Source organism: Lytechinus variegatus, chromosome 3 (assembly GCF_018143015.1).
Source record: "Lytechinus variegatus isolate NC3 chromosome 3, Lvar_3.0, whole genome shotgun sequence".
NCBI classification, from domain to species: Eukaryota; Metazoa; Echinodermata; class Echinoidea; order Temnopleuroida; family Toxopneustidae; genus Lytechinus; species Lytechinus variegatus.
Genome location: NC_054742.1, coordinates 66935490 through 66953256, shown reverse-complemented (window position 1 = coordinate 66953256; position 17767 = coordinate 66935490). Strand labels below are relative to the sequence as shown.

General features: G+C 38.9%; 1 protein-coding gene across 1 annotated transcript in view; it reads left to right on the top strand.

The window, feature by feature from the left end:
* LOC121411737 (protein pigeon-like) overlaps positions 1 to 16633 on the top strand; it is a 43823-nt gene extending 27190 nt beyond the window's left edge. Inside the window, exons 13-23 of the mRNA XM_041604572.1 lie at positions 5686 to 5853; positions 8237 to 8311; positions 8948 to 9121; positions 9489 to 9698; positions 10310 to 10491; positions 11126 to 11220; positions 12522 to 12706; positions 13508 to 13598; positions 14916 to 15002; positions 15687 to 15779; positions 16193 to 16633. Coding sequence (XP_041460506.1) covers positions 5686 to 5853; positions 8237 to 8311; positions 8948 to 9121; positions 9489 to 9698; positions 10310 to 10491; positions 11126 to 11220; positions 12522 to 12706; positions 13508 to 13598; positions 14916 to 15002; positions 15687 to 15779; positions 16193 to 16329 — 1497 coding nt within the window. The 3' untranslated portion in view covers positions 16330 to 16633. The remainder of the gene's footprint in view (positions 1 to 5685; positions 5854 to 8236; positions 8312 to 8947; positions 9122 to 9488; positions 9699 to 10309; positions 10492 to 11125; positions 11221 to 12521; positions 12707 to 13507; positions 13599 to 14915; positions 15003 to 15686; positions 15780 to 16192) is intronic.
* The last annotated feature ends 1134 nt before the right edge of the window (positions 16634 to 17767 follow it).

Sequence of the window (17767 nt, the reverse complement as noted above, 5' to 3'; positions counted from 1 at the left end):
TAGACATTCATCTCAAAACATTGCTTGACCACCTGGATAATGGAGTAAAAAGAAGAAAATCACTTTTCTTTTAAAATTATTGTTATTGTTAGTGTTATTTTTTTTTTATTATGTGAATACTAGTTAACGATCGGTTTGCAGCTTTCCGGTTTTTTTTTGTTGTCGTTTTTTTTTTTATATTGTTTTGTTTGTTGTTTCTAAGGAGGTTATCTGGCAATTGACTGTAGATTTGTCTAAACTCTAGAAAGCGCATCCGCAATAACATTGTCATTTCCTTTGATATGAGTCACGTTCAGCCCATAAGGCTGAAGAAACAGACTCCAACGGAACAGTCTCTGATTCTTGTTCCTAAACCTTTCGAGGAAGGTTAGTGGATTGTGATCTGTGAAAACGGTCACATCAGGGCAGCTACTCAAATACACATCAAAGTGTTGAACTGCCAGCACCAGACCTAGGCACTCCTTCTCTACCGTAGAGTATCTTTGCTGGTGTACATCAAGCTTCTTCGAAAAGTAGCTCACAGGTTTCATGAAACCCTCTTCATCCAACTGAAGGAGAACTGCACCAACTCCTACCTCACTTGCATCAGTGGCCAGTAGGAACGGATGCTCAAAGTTAGGAGCCTGCAACACAGGCTTTGAGATCAGAACAGCTTTCAATTTCTGAAAGGCAATCTCACAGGGTTTGGTCCAATCAAACTTAGTCCCCTTCTTGAGAAGATCTGTAAGAGGAACAACAATGTCACTGAAATTAGGAACAAACTTGCGGTAAAATCCACACATGCCCAGAAACCTCATCACCTCCTTCTTTGTGGAAGGGGCAGGGAAATCCACAATAGCTTGGACCTTTGCCTCTCGTGGGGCAACGCATCCATGCCCTACTACATGACCCAAGTAAGTAACTGTCGCCTGCGCAAATTCACACTTTGACAAATTCACAACAAGTCCTGCCTTGGTCAATCTGACAAACACATCTCTCAAGCAAGTTAGATGATCTGACCAGGTATCACTAACTACTAGAATATCATCAAGATATACTACAACATTGTCAAGTCCTGCGATTACACAATTCATGAGCCGTTGAAATGTTGCTGGAGCATTCCGCATGCCAAAGGGCATAACCCGACACTGGAATAACCCCTGCGGGGTAACAAATGCAGAGATTTCCCTTGCCCTCTCTGTTAATGGCACCTGCCAATAACCTTTCATCAGATCCAGCTTTGTGATATACCTTGCATTGCCAATCTGATCAATGCAATCCTCAATACGAGGTAGCGGAAACGAGTCAGGTTTTGTTACAGCATTAACTTTCCTGTAGTCAATGCAAAAACGCTGACTCCCATCTGGTTTTGGAACAAGAACTACAGGTGAGCTCCAACAGCTCTGACTAGGCTCAATGACACCACATGCAAGCATATACTCAAGTTCCTTCCGCACCTGGCTCTTCTTTCTTGGATTCAAACGGAAGGGATGTTGTTTAATAGGCAGATGATCGCCTACATCAACATCATGAATAGCCTCTCCGGTATATCCCAACTTATCTCCACATACTTCAGGGTAATCAAGAAGTATTTGTACTACATCCTGCTGTTCAAAATCTGATAGATGACCCAATATCTTTGAGGGATTAGCCATCACATGTGAATTATTCACCTTTCCAGACATCCCTTCACCAATCTCCGCTTCCACTGGGATTTCAAGTTCTCCAGGAATATGTTCTGCTGCCTTTTCACAAACAACAGCAACTGTCGCCACCTCGCCACGATCATAATACTTCTTCAGCATATTAATGTGGCAAACCCTCTTTGTTTTTCTCCTGTCTGGAGTACTCACAAGATAGGTTTCCTTACCCAAGTTCTTCTCTACCACATAAGGCCCACTGAACTTAGCTCTGAGAGGTTCACCCTGGATGGGCTGATCCACGGCCACCCAATCTTCATCAGCTGGGCGACCAGGAGGACACCATTTCCGCATCAACACACCAGACTTAATGTAATAACACTGTGAGACCTTCTCTGCCTCTCCTGCTGTCAGAGCAACATGATACAAACCTTTCAAGTCCGCAGCTGACTGTTGGGCTGCAATCAAGGCAGGCTGGCTGAAAATAGTCCTATCATCACCAGACTGACTATTAATACTCTCACTCAGATCTCTAAAAACTGTATCCCCTAAATCTATGTCACCACCATGTTCAACCTCTCTCTCATCTCGCCCTGCCATAGCCTGTGCCCTGGTAACCGCACAAGATGGAAAAATACCCGGGATAGCTGTTTTCAAAGCCTCTGTCTTGGAATCCACTACCGGCACGTCACTCAAAACAGTAGATGGCTGCACCTTACCTCCAGCCAAATCATTGCCAAGCAGCATTGTGATTCCCTTCATAGGCAATCGAGAAACAATGCCAACTGTCACTCTCCCAGAAACCAGCCCACTACAAAGTTCTACATCATACAGAGGAACAGAATTGAAACCTTCATTCACATCTTGGATCAGAGTTCTCATGCCCGTGAAACAAGATTCCAAGGATGACTCATCAGCAATTAATAACGTCTGAACAGAGCCAGTATCTCTCAAAATCACAACAGGAAATTCTTCACCATCAACAGTGAACTTCACCGTGCCATCAGAAATAAATTCCTTGTATCCTTCATCCACCCCATCATGAAACTTGTGCTTCACCCCATCAACACACACAGGGTCTCCCACACAAACCGTAGCCGGCCGAACAAAACCGCTGGCCTGGACTTTATTCTGACCAGTATTCTTGTCCTTTAGTTTCTGACAGTGAGAAATAAGGTGCCCATCCTTCTTACAGTATGCACAAAACAACCTGCCCTCAGGTCTAACACCATTAGACTGGCTACCACCACTCAACTTACTCTTTGGTGACTTTGACCTCTCCACGTCCTTATGTAACGTCTCGGACCTACTCCAACCAAAACCACTCACTAACGGACTAGGAGGTTGAAGCTGCGACGCGCTACTTCTATGTGACAATTCATACCCATCTGCCAACATTGCTGCATTTCTGACACTAACAACAGCATGATCATTCATGTATGTTTTAACATCACGGGACATGCATCTTGTGAACTCATCAATTAAAACAACCTCACGCAGTGATTCATATGTCATCTCAATTCTCAGAGACCGGATCCATCTATCAAATGCAACCTCTTTGCGACGTGCAAACTCAACACAAGTCTCTGCAGGATCCCTCTTGAGATCACGAAACATCTGACGGTATGCCTCTGGGACTAGCTCAAATGCCTGAAGGATGGCATCTTTCATTTTCCAATAATCAAAAGCATGATCATAGCTCAATGCAGACACGACAGACTGTGCCTTGCCTGAAATGACTTGCTGAATGAGCAAAGCCCAGTCACTTTCAGGCCATTCCATTTTCCTAGCCACCCTCTCAAACAAAAGAAAGAACGAGTCTAAATCAGTCTCATCATACTGTGGAATAAGCTTTACCCTGGCAGAGAACCCAGCTTCCATCGACCTTTTCTCTCTCTCACCCAACTGCCCACTCTGAGACACCATTTCACTATGACGCATCATCTCAAACTCCAGTCGCTTCCTTTCCATTTCCCTCTCATGCTCAGCAGCTCTCAGCCTATCTCTTCTTTCTTCTAGTTCAATCTGAGCCAGTGCAAGCCGTACCCCATCACTGTCAAGTTTAGTTCTGTCATCACAATCATCAGAATCACCACTCACACTTTCAGGCATCAATTCCGCACGGGCCGCAATAGCAGAAAATAGCTCTGCCTTAGTCTTCAAACCCGAAAGATCTAGCAACATTTTTCGTCCAACCGCTATCAGATCATCTTTACGCAGCTGACGCAAGCGAACGAGTGTAAGGTCTTCCTCCAAAAATGTATCTGCGTTAAACTGTGCCATATTTCTCTATCAAGTAAAGTGACAGAAGGAATATAACAAAAAGAAAGAAAGAAGATCCAGCAATATTTAGGAGACCTTTTACACTGTCTAAAAAAAAAAAAAATCATGAAAATGTCATGTGATGAAGTTCTAAACCAAAACTAGCTTAGGCCAAGTATGATCCAGTCTAACAAGAGACAAAAAAAAGTCACACCAAAAACTCCTCTAGAATGGCATAGGACCTGATTAAAGAAGGATAGGTCTAAATCATTGAAGTAGACAACGTTACGAATTGAAGACTATTCAGTTGCCGGCCAAACTTATCCAGGCAATGAACAGACTTACAGAGCAGTATCGCAACGAAAAAATGTCCTAGAAGAAAGTGCGGAAAAAATGCACAATAAAAATATCAAATAGCACCAGCCAACGACTGCAGTACAAGCTATTTAATAAATAGACCTAAATCCTAAAATCAAGATCATAACGCCTACGCTACGTAACTACATGTACGCATGCACAGAGCTCAGACGTAGCCCATATAGAGACTGGGAGGCAAAAGCCATAGCAAAGCAGAGAGAAAAACCCGACATCAAATTAGATACGTGGGACAACCACAAAAAACCAACGCGAGATCGGACACAACCCGAGCAAGAAAATGGCTTGGAAAATCATATTTCGGACAAGCCCCCATATGTCATATCAGGGAGGGGAGCTTAAGATAACACCCTTCCTGGTACGACACAACAACAACTACATCAACAATACAAAACAGAAAAGAGACGAAAATAGAGACAAAATTTGTAAAGTTACCTTAACACTTCTTTTAATACGCAAAGAGCGCCCCCATGCGCTGACAAATATCGCACATGTACATGACACTCTCGCCTTGTAAACAGAGGGTCGTGTGTTTGAATCCCACCGTGGTCTAGCGTCCTTTGGCAAGGCGTTAATCCACACTTTGCCACTCTCGACCCAGGTGCTAAATGGGTACCCGGTAGGATGCGAAAGATATTGTAAACTTGATTTTGCCAGCGCCATAATGAGGCTGCGATAAATGCAAGGAATGCTCCCCAGGGAGTGGAAATTGTGCACTTTTCATGCGGGATTGAAATGGATCCAATGACCGGGGTAATAATATGCTGTAACACGTTTTGAGCCATTCTGGGAAAAGCGCTCTATGGAAATTGGCTATTAATGTGTAGTTCAGTTGTGTGTTTTTATAGAAATTGTAGGAGATAAACTGTTTTAATGATTTTTTTTGGCAATGAGATACTCATCCAAACCTTCTTCTTGTTTTGTTTTTTTAATGTGTGCATCAGAAGAGAGTAGATCAAGATAGACTGCACTAAATGAACATCTTCTTTTATAATTTATTCTTTAGATCTTTGCAATGGTATTCTGTTTCTGTTTATGGTAACTCCCGCATTTTGCTGGTAAACGCCAAGCTGGTATATAACCAATTACCTAGGAAACATTTAACGTCTAGGTCAATAAGTCATAGTGACTGCCCTTATAGACGACGGATGTTACTCTTGGGTCTTTTTTTCAAAGTGAAGACATTAGCAAAGTGGAGATTCAAACTCACAACCTTTCGATTATGAGTCCAGTGCTCTGACCACTGGAATACACGACCCGCATTAGGGAGGGAACTACCGTCTCTTGTCTAGGTATTAATGTCTTGCATCTGGCAGTCACCAGTGCTTTTTGTTGGAAATATCATCATCTACTAATTATTTATAGTAGCTTTGCAGTGGAGTCATGTAAATATTTACATTCACATTATTAAACATTTCTTTGGTCCTAGATCATCGAGAGCATTACCCAGGATGCATTTCAGCTGGAGATGCAGGACATCCTTGCAGAGTTCCTGTTGGCAGGGACGTTCTGCTGCGTGAGACTCAAGTTGGATAAAGATATTCTTAGGTACCTTCCTTTCACCAAGGTAGACACCACAAAGACTGTCTTTATTGAGGTGAGCAAGATTGTGCTGTAATAAAATATAAATCATATCATAGTGGTGAATGATGATGATGATGGTGATGATGGTGATGATGATGATGATGATGATGATGGTGATGATGGTGATGATGATGATGATGATGATGATGATGATGATGATGATGATGATGATGATGATGATGATGATGATGATGATGATGGTGATGATGGTGATGATGATGATGATGGTGATGATGGTGATGATGGTGATGAAGATGAAGTAATAGATAAAGGAGTGGGAGAAAGAATTAGAAGGAAAAGGAGGAAGGATGAGGTGAAGAAAAGGGAGGAGGAAAGGAGGTGGATGAGGAAAAGAGGAAAGAAGAGGAATAAAAAAAAAGGAGGAATAGAATGGAGGAGAAGACTAGATAAAAAAAAAATGAATGCAAGATGAGAGAGAAGAAAGAATTTGGAGATGAAGGAGGTTTCATCTGTATAGAGCGTACATACCCAGCTATTTTACCTAGCTTACTGGATTCATGACGAGTACAGTGTTCACAGCATTCAAGAAATTCATTCCTGGTGTTACCTCTTTTACATTTGAGTGGAGATTGAAGATCAACTGGTGCATTGCTAGAGGATATCAGTGACAAGGTCTCATATTTAAAGTGTAGAGGGCTTTTCCATTGATCCATGATATCTCTATAACACCACTTCCTAGTATACTAGGAGTCAAACACTATCATGCTGGAGGATATAATCATCACCATTATTCATCATTTCCAAGAACATCGTCTTCATCATCATCTTAATCGCTATTCATCATCAATACCATCCTCATTTTTGTCTCACCTGCGAAGCAGAGTGAGACTATAGGCGCCGCTTTTCCGACGGCGGCGTCAACATCAAATCTTAACCTGAGGTTAAGTTTTTGAAATGATGTCATAACTTAAAAAGTATATGGACCTAGTTAATAAAACTTGGCCATAAGGTTAATCAAGTATTACTGAACATCCTATTAGAGTTTCATGTCACATGACCAAGGTCAAAGGTCATTTAGGGTCAATGAACTTTGACCATTTAGGAGGAATCAACATCGAAATCTTAACCTGAGGTTAAGTTTTTGAAATGTCATCATAACTTAGAAAATATATGGACCTAGTTCATGAAACTTGGACATAAGATTAATCAAGTATCATTGAACATCCTGCATGAGTTTCACGTCACATGACCAAGGTCAAAGGTCATTTAGGGTCAATGAACTTTGGCCGAATTGGGGATATCTGTTGAATTCCCATCATAACTTTGAAAGTTTATGGATCTGATTCATGAAACTTGGACATGATAGTAATCAAGCATCACTGAACATTTTTTGCAGTTTCAGGTCTGATGATTAAGGTCAAAGGTCATTCAGGGTCAATGAACTTTGGCCGAATTTGGGGTATCTGTTGAATTACCATCATAACTTTGAAAGTTTATTGGTCTAGTTCATTAAACTTGGACATTAGAGTAATCAAATATCACTGAACATCCTGTGCGCGTTTCAGGTCACATGACCAAGGTCAAAGGTCAATGAACTTTGGCCGAATTGGGTGTATCTGTTGAATTACCATCATAACTTTGAAAGTTTATGGATCTGATTCATGAAACTTGTACATAAGAGTAATCAAGTATCACTGAACATCTTGTGCGAGTTTCAGGTCACATGATCAAGGTCAAAGGTCATGTAAGGTCAATAAACTTTGGCCATGTTGGGGTTTTTTGTTGAATAATCATATCTCTGTAAGTTTATTGGTCTAGTTCATAAAAAGTGGACATAAGAGTAACCATGTATCACTGAACATCTTGTGCGAGTTAGAGTAGTATTCAAAGTCAGCACTGCTGCTATATTGAACCGCGTGATGCAGGTGAGACAGCCAGAGGCATTCCACTTGTTTATCAAATTCAACTTTATTTCCTAAATTAAAAATATGAAAATATACACAATGATTGACATTGACATAATGTAATACAGCTGGAGGGGTCAATATCATTATCGTCATCATCATCACCACATCATCATTATTTGTGTTAGTCAGCACTTTCCCTCTAACAACGGGTTACAGACTCATTCATTGTGATGACTCTCCCTCTTTGATGCTGATGCTTTTTTTTTTTTGGACTTTGATATACCCCTAAAAATGTTAAGGTTGTTGTGTAACATGTTGTGTAACAAAGACTTAGTGTGAATTAAATTCATGATGAAGTACAATTCAAAATGAGTATCTAATGCATAGTATCACACGTCCAACGAGCATGCTGATGTGTATATGCACATTAATGGGAATTCGAATGCAAGTTTTGTATGATACCCTGCTAATATATATTCAGTCTTATAATGAAGGTTTTTGTGTCTCTCTCAACCTCAATATTTTCAGACACTAGATGGCAGCAGACTTGCATGTATCAAAGCAGTAGAGAACAGATACATCCCCAAGATATTCCTAGGCAAGGTAAAAATGACATCAATGAAAATATTAAGTGCAAGAAAGAGAACTCCGACATGTCACATTTATCCAATCACCTAATTCGTGCCTGTGATCCTCTTATTTTTACCTTTGAAATATTAGGCAAAAATTGTCTCAAGAATGATGCTCGCCACAATAATTCTTAAATGCTTTGTTATTGTTTTCCTTCAAATAATTTAGAATACAGGAAAAGGAATCTTTGGATGGAATTAATGGGATATCTTTTGTTAAAAGACATTCTCGGGGGGGTAGGGTTAAAGGGAGGGGAGGCAATGTCATCGCATTGGATGCCATGCATGTCCATAGATTTTCAAACATGAACATGTTCCCAACATTAAATAATGGCTTATATATTCTAGTTTTTATGATGGATGAAATATATAGCTTTTCCGTGCACCATTCACAAAAGGCTGTTGAAAAGTATATGTTTTTCCTGCTTTTGGCAGAAATAGGTAATCGTTTCACTGAACGCTTGTACATCGCCTAATCCTGAAAAATCACCCATTTTTATGTGCTTAGTGGACACAGATGGTGTCCACCTTCTAATGACAATGACCTGCCAGGAGTTTCATCCACAATTCAATCAATAACGTTCAGATTGAAATTCCATTAACTTTACAGAAGGGACGTCGTGACAAGCGTCTTGGCATGGACGCCAGTAGTTACCTGTGGGACACACTTGAGAGGCAGATAAGGAGAAGTCAAGATTCAATTAGGGCACCAAGCAAAAGGTTCGATACCAGGAAACTGGCCCAGAAGCTCAGAGAACAGGAGCAATCAGTTAATATACTAAGGGTGAGAATGAATTGGGATTGTTTTTGGGATGTTCTTTATCATTTGCCCTCTCTTATGTTTGTCTTCTTCATGTAATTTCTTGTGTTCTTTGAGATTTTGAAGTCTTATAGCATGTACTCATTCTCAGGTGCATTATGATCAGCATTTCCCAATCATTAATAGGGAAGGATTCTTCCTTGTTCAACCTCATGATCTGGGGAGTGTTTCATGAAGCATCTTGTCAGTGATTTTTCATTGAGTAATTTGCTGTTAGCCAATCAGATGCAAGGATTTCAGTAGCTTATAACATTAGGCAGTGAAAAATCACTGTTTGATTCATGAAATGTTCCCCACAGCTAAATGTTTATATTTGCATTCCTTCCATCAGAGTGAAGAAAAGGCCACCCTGCCCTCGCATCCGCAGAACGCCCGCTCGTCGCTGCTCAAGAAAGTAGCTGCCTTCTCCAAGAGGGCGCTCACACCGACCAAGGAGGTCAAACAGGTCAAAGCCAAAGACCCTCTCGCTGCCGCCATGATGGAAGAAAATTCGACCAAGGAAACTGGCGAAGATGTCAATCACAATAAACACATTGAAATGGTATGGATGGCATCCGGAAAGTGGTTTTCTTACCGTGGAGACTGTCAGGGGCATATTTAGGGAGCAAAGGGGACGCATGCCCTGCACACCATTGTCAGGATGCAAAAAAAAAGGAAAAGACTAAATGTTTATGTTGGTTAACAGTCTAAGAAGCCAAAGTCAATACAGTTGGGAGGGGGCAATATTTGAGTTCTGGTCTCCGGTGTCAGATGTTGGAAGCAGTGGTTCACTTTAGCGCTTGCTTTGGGCACTGATTGTCATACATACATCACTGGAGATTCGCAGAATATGACCACAATTTGTTAGAATTGTATGGTTTTACCCCCCCCCCCCCACTTTTGGATTTTTTGTCTTAAAATTGTTTGTCTTTCTTCTGCTAAGCTATGATTGTTTTTCATTCTGTCTGATCTTGTAAAAAATTGGGTCCATATTCTGCCGAGCTATGATTGATCTTAGACGAAGCCTTTTTCCCTATTCCGCTAAAGATACAATTCTTATTGATTCTGTCAGATCTTGTAACAAGTTGGGTCCTTCTTCCGCCAGCATAATTGATCTAAGAAGTAGTTGTTTCCGAACTCCACTAAAGCTATAATTGTTATTCATTCTGTCAGATCTTGGAAGAAGTTGTGTCCTTCTTCCGCTCGAGGATGCCATTCCACAACCAGGATCGGCTGGAGAACTACGCTTCTGAGTTTGTGAGTAGTCAGTTACAACACTTCAAGGTGATGGTGGCTATGCTGTTGTCTGCCAACGGATTCCATGAAAACATTGATGATCTTGCCCAAGTCCCGTTGTGAGTCTGCATGTCTTTGCTTCTCTCTTCCTTGTTTTTTCCCCTTTTTTTAAATATTTAATTACACTAGTGTATTCATTAGATAGCATGATGTCTAAATTTTCAATATCAAACCCTGTTTCCACAGCATTGGTAACCCTTGAATAATTTTAACAGCAAAGGGTAATGCCTATGTTTGGGAAAACCTGTGTACACATGAAATGCCCTGGCACATGTTATGACTGGTCTGCTATCTTATTTTGGAACAAAAGGCATTGTATAAACAGATGAAATTATCTTACTGAATTTTAAACAGGTGAAATTGTCTTGTTTTGAGTTTCAGAAAAAGATTCAATACACTTAGTCTACTTTTAGTGAATCAATAGCTTTATAAGATCAGAGTGGAAGCTGAATTGGTTGATAAATGCAGCTGATCATGCACCTGTGACAAATGATACAACAGTTGGAACTTTCATTAGCATTTAGTGAAGAAATCAAAATAAAAATGAGCATGGCAATAGCAATGACTTTCATAGTAAGCATTCATATGACAATTCATCACTTTGGCCAGTAGGAGGGTTGATTTTCAGTCATTAAGCTCGAGGTTGAAATTGAAAAGCAGATTAATCGTCTTTGTTTCATTGATTACTTGTAGATGCGATGGACCCACAGAGGAGGAAATGAATCTGTTCCACATGGTTGAAAGGGTTTTTGCTGCTGCACAGAATCTCTGCTTTCCAATGCCCATTGGTAAGAAACACTGTCCTACTCTCTGTCATTGTCATTGATGTTGCCGTCAGCTGTCCATTTTTGTAACCTCAATGCAGAGGTAGTAGTTCACGCTCAATATGGAAGTATTCATAGAGCAATTTCATTATGAATATTCAACCTTTTTATAGCCCGACCCTATTTTTTTTTCCATTTTTACTTCACTGCTACTCTAATTACTAAGCCATGATAAATTGAGAGTGTTACACCTTTGAATGAGAAGCACGAAGCAGAAACAATCATGTTATCAATCATCTCCATTATATCCATCACCAGCACCGTCATCTTCATTGTTATCATCACCATCATCATCATCATCTTCGTCATCATCACCAGCACCGTCATCTTCATTGTTATCATCATCACCATCATCATCACCATTATCATCATCACCAGCACCGTCATCTTCATTGTTATCATCACCATCATCATCACCATTATCATCATCACCAGCACCGTCATCTTCATTGTTATCATCATCACCATTATCATCACCATTATCATCATCACCAGCACCGTCATCTTCATTGTTATCCTCATCACCGTAATCATCACCATCGTCATCATCGTCTTCATCATCACCCTCATCACCATCATCACCACCATCATCATCATCATCTTCATCATCACCATCATCATCACCATTGTCATCATCACCAGCACCGTCATCTTCATTGTTATCATCATCACCATCATCATCGTCATTATCGTCATCATCATCACTCTCATCACCATCATCACCACCATCACCATCATCATCACCTTCATCATCACCATCATCATCATCACCATTATCATCATCACCATCACCGTCATCATCTTCATCATCATCACCATCATCATCACTATCATTATCATCACCTTCATTATCATCTTCATCATCATCACCATCATCATCCCCATCATCAGCATCACCAACATTATCATCATCACCATCATCATTACAATCATCACCATCATTATCATCATAACCATCATCACCACTATCATCATCACCATCATCATCATCACCATCATCATCACCATTATCAACACCACCATCATCACCTTCATTATCACCACCACCATCATTATCATCATCACCACCACCATCATCATCACCATCATCATCACCATCTTCATCATTATCACCCTCATCATCATTATCATCACCATCATCATCATCATCATTTCTATGGACACCTCCACCATCAACCTGTATTCTCATTCCAGTGAAGCATTAATATCTCTTTGTAAGTCAAACCCTTTAGACTTGACCTGAATTCTTTATATTTTTGAAACAGGTTTCAAGAACTTCATTCTTTGCCTAGCCTACCGATGCCTGGATGCAGGAATGTTCCTCCAGTATGTCAATCAAGGAGTCTTTGACATCTCAGAGACCTTCATGACCCGCATGGTTAAGGAGGTGTTGGATGAAGAAAGGACCAATGTCGATCTAAAGATGAAACTCATACAAAAACTACCAAAGGTAAGGGTCATTGGCAGATCAGTGTCATCCATGAATGATTCAGGATAGGAATCGGCAATAAGCTTTTATCATTTAAAGATAAATTCCAGTTGTAGTAACGATTTCAAAATGAGTTCGTACAGAATCCAATGAAATGACCACCAAAGTGTCTGTTTGTATAAATAAAAAATATGTGCCAAAGGATTCTGGAAGAAATTGTGTAATTGCTGAGAAATTAGCAAATAAGCACAGGATTTGGGTCAAGCGTCGGGATGACATTCAAAGCAATAATAATACACTGTCCCACATGCGCTTATCTGTGTTGGTGATCTTCAGTGTGAACATTTTTCAGCGTAGATTTCAAGATTTCACAAAGTTCAGTTTATGTAACTGTACCAGATCTAGATCCTCGATGATATAGTAACAATTAAGCTTGGTTTCACACACTTTCTAGTGAAATCAGTGTTTACTGCAACTACTTTCATTTATCTTTAAATGAGCAAGATATTTAAATTAACAATATAGGTATATTTTGCCCTAGTGTTATCCTCATAATATTCATGTTTCTGAAATGAATACAAACAAAATAAAGAGAGTATTATTTAAGTTGAACAGTTGCCAAATTTGCATGAAAAAATTATGACGTTTAATCTTTATTCATATTGTACTTTTTTTATAGTAGCTATGCAACATAGTTTAAACATGAAAGAAACATTGACAATTAACAGGTTTGTGGAATTCGTGAAAGAGGTTTACAATTTATAGAAGTGTATCATGTTCATTTCATTAATTGATAAGCACCAATTTTATCCTTTTGTTCAGGCTTCTGCGGATAGAGTTCTGATGTCTTGGAACCATCCATCCAGTAATCTTATCATCGCACAGCAGTATGCTACATCTTGCCTTCATGAAGGTAAGGTTAACACTTCCCTGGTTATACAGAGGTCCAGCATTGTCACTATCATGGGGGTCTGACCCGTCAGAACCATCCTCTATTCAAAATTTGTAATGGACACACATTTTTTTTCTTTCTTCCTTTTTATTCCAGAGAACATAAAAGAATCTTCATTTCATAATAAATGAACGAATATGATAATTAATCAAATTCTTTTACAAAATTATTTTACATTATTTTTTTACATGTACTTACATTCTTTTACATTCATTCTCTTACATATCTTCATCAAAACATATTTAATTTAACATATTTTAACGAACGAAAGAGCTAGTGATGCCTACTTCATAAAATAATTCATATACAACCTCCATCTCTTATGGGATTTCTCACGTTGGTTAATTTTTCACAAAAATTGTATCATTCAAGATCAAAATATCTCACTACTTCTGAAGGACACTCAAACTCAAACCTTACCGCACTTGTCTGGCACTTATTTCCTCACTGGCAAGGAAAGTGACATGAAAATTATATTTTTGATTTTATAAGCCCATGCTCATTCCATGATCCCATATAGCAAGGTGTCAGGCGATAAGATTCTCACCACAAAGACATCCCCCTGTTATTTCAAGTAGTGATGGTATAACAAAAGAGAGAAAAAAGAAAAAATACATGTGATATTATCAAAATGAGATGTTTGGGTCTTGTAACTATGTATTTCAATGAAAATATATGGGCCCAAATTCACAAAGGTGGTTTTGAAAACCCACGGTTGAATCCATGGTCTATGCAGATTTCCTGTATAAATTACGCTTATTTTACCACGTATTAGGCGCGTGTATAAAAATGTCCAAAGCTGATGCGCGCTTATGTCACAGTGCGCCAAATTGACGTTGTTTGAAGAGTGGACTCATTATTCAAAACAGTGACTCATTAATAAAATAGCATGGATAACCACGGCAACAGGCATCAATTTTGCGCACTGTGGCAAAAGCGCGCATCAGCATTGGACGTTTTTCATAATCCGCGGTAAAATAAGCGTAATTTATACAGGAAATCTGCATAAACCATGGACTGAACCGTGGGTTTTCAAAACCACCTTTCTGAATTCAGGCCATTATATCATCTTTTTATTGTCACATCCCCTATTATAATACCCTGCCCTCATACCTTTTTATAAGTGGTATTGTGTTATCATGACTTGAATTGTCCATGAACTGAAATAAATATTCAGAAAAATGGTGTTGGATGTACAAAAAGGTTGAATTTTTATGAAATTACCCTCTTGCAATTAATATTTCTAATCCAATTTTCCTCTCTTTTTTTTGCTGAAAGGTGGTGAATATGGTCAACGAAATCTTAGTAGTGCAATGTTGCCCCAAACGAGGCCTCAGAAATCACGCAAGAAAAGCATGGAAGCAGGTATGTAATTAAAGGCATTGGGTAACATTTGATGTGTGCATTTCATTTGATATTCGTATGGATTGAAAACGTAATTGTAAAAGTACTGAAGTATAAAATGCTTGATAGTTATCTCTAAGTTGAGGGAAAGTGATGAGTAATTTACACTCTTGATGCTGTGTCCCTAATTTTGAAAAATTCCTTGTGTCTTTCCATAATACGGTATGGAATTTGGAAAACGGGTTTAAGAATTACGCAAATTTCTCATAATTTTTTGAAGAATTTCACTGCTTACATTTGTTTTTCATATGTTTTGTACAATGTAACTGAACACAGATTTGTCATTTTAGAAAATGTAAACTGGAATCTCCAAGTAATCTGAAATTCAGGAGTACGTCGTATGAGATTTTCCTGGTTCACTCTCCCTAACTCTTGGCCGGAGTTGACAGGTGTGATATTACTTGATTTAACTACTTGCTGAATCAGGAGTGCCCTTTACAAAATTGATGGCAATTACAGAATTCAAACATCGAACGTTTAAATGATATCTTAACCTGTTTCTTGAAATCCCTATTTCATTTCTTTGTTTTAGCAATTATATATCCAATGAGGTAATGATTATGAAGGGTAGCAGAAGCAACTTTCATCCATTATGATTATATATTAAAGGTGTTGAAAACAAAATATTTTTCGTAATTAAAACAGCCATACCAGGATTAGAGGCAGAAGAGGACTTCTTGGATATGATCCCAAACTTTCCTCCTCTCAACTACTTCATGAAATACATTGAGGGAACAGGTTAGTGTAATGTCCTACTGTCTTTGTAATTAGGAGTGGTGGTGATTTTTTAACTGGAATCATTACCATTTCTATAAAAAATCTTTAGTTTTGATTCTCCCTGGTTGCGTGTCAAGTCATTTTAGTTGAAAATTGTCTCTTTCTCGAACAAGAGTGGGCATTACAGCCATTTGTGTGGGTATTGCTTAACTTTGTTTTTGTGTTAGAAATTCTAAGTTGTCGTGCTTTCATTGTGTGCTAGATACCAGAACAGTTTTTACTGCATATACAGAGCTAAGGCTGTACATACCCGTTGAGACATAGCCTCAAGCTGTGCACTGAGTGGGCCCGATGGAAACGCAGCATGATCGGCCTTTGGGACCCTTTAGAAGTGACTCAGAGTATAATTGTCTTCCTTGTGAATTCCTTTTTAGATAAAAATTTGCAGTCTTCAACTCAGTCAAGGTTAGACATTGGTCAGAAAGCCAACAGGACACAGTTCGTAGGACGAGTAGCACTGCAAGCTTCTGTACGGAGCCATGGTTTGGATCTTGGCGGGATAGCTTTCTAGTCAGATCATCCCATCCTTATGATACATCAATAGAATATGCTGGATGTATTCAGGCTCAATTTTCAAGAGCCAGAGAATTGCACATGAAATATTGATAATACTGCGTAGCAATTTTTCTTGTGGTTGGGCACCCAATCAAAATACATTTTTATGTAAAATGGCTTAATATATCCTGTAAAGCACATTTCCATTATATATCCTCTGCATACGTGTAACTCTTTTAGGGCACACACACTCATGTATTATGGTATTGAATTAGAATAGTGATAGATGCATTCCAGGGACTTGCCAAAGCTAAATACACACTTTAAAATTACACCAAAAAAAAACATACTTTAGCATTGTAATGTGCGCTCATCAGAGTATGGTGTACAAATAAATACACAAAGTTATCAGTCATCCATACAAATAACTTAAGCAATGTTATGTAACTATCATATGGTGTGCTGTGATGTCATCATTGTTACCTATTGTAGTTGTATTATTGATGATTGTGGCGATATTAGTAGTGAAATTATAATAATGATCGTAGTAGTAGTAGTAGTAGCAGTAGTAGTAATACTAGTAGAAGTAGCAGTAGTAGCAGTGGTAGTGGTAGTAGTAATTGTAGTAGTAATTGTAGTAGTAGTGGTAGTGGTAGTGGTAGTGGTAGTGGTAGTGGTAGTGGTAGTGGTAGTGGTAGTGGTAGTAGTAGCAGTAGTGGTAGTAGTAGTAGTAGTAGTAGTAGTAGTAGTAGTATTTGTAGTTGTTCACTCCACATGTAATAGTAGTCATAAAAGCAGAGCAGCAGTAATCTCAGTGGTCATGTAGTAGCAGTAGTGTGAAAAGTAGCAGCAGTAGCATAGCAATGTAGAATGTAGGTACTTACAATTATTCATATACTTCGCAAACATGGACAAGAGAGAGTCATCTGCATTAAATTATGATTTATATTGATGGTATGAAAAGTGAAGAGCAAAATTACATTAAAAAAAAAAATTTATCATGCTAGAAGTATTCCACATAGGGTTGTAGAATAGCTGTTGCTATTTATACTATATTACTGTTGCTATTCATGTAAGTGCAATATGTATGCTATTGAAAGGGCTTGACCAATTTTATCCTATGTTTATTATATCTGTTTTACCAAAGAACATTTTAAATGAATACAAATTCACCAAAGGATATAGACCACGTTTTTGCAATGTATCATCTCTCTGTGTTTTTGTCTCACCTGCATAGCAGAGTGAGACTATAGGCGCCGCTTTTACGGCGGCGGTGGCGGCATCAACATCAAATCTTAACCTGAGGTTAAGTTTTTGCAATGACATCATAACTTAGAAAGTATATGTACCTAGTTCATAAAACTTGGCCATAAGGTCAATCATGTATCACCAAACATCCTGCGTGAGTTTCATGTCACATGACCAAGGTCAAAGGTCATTTAGGGTCAATGAAC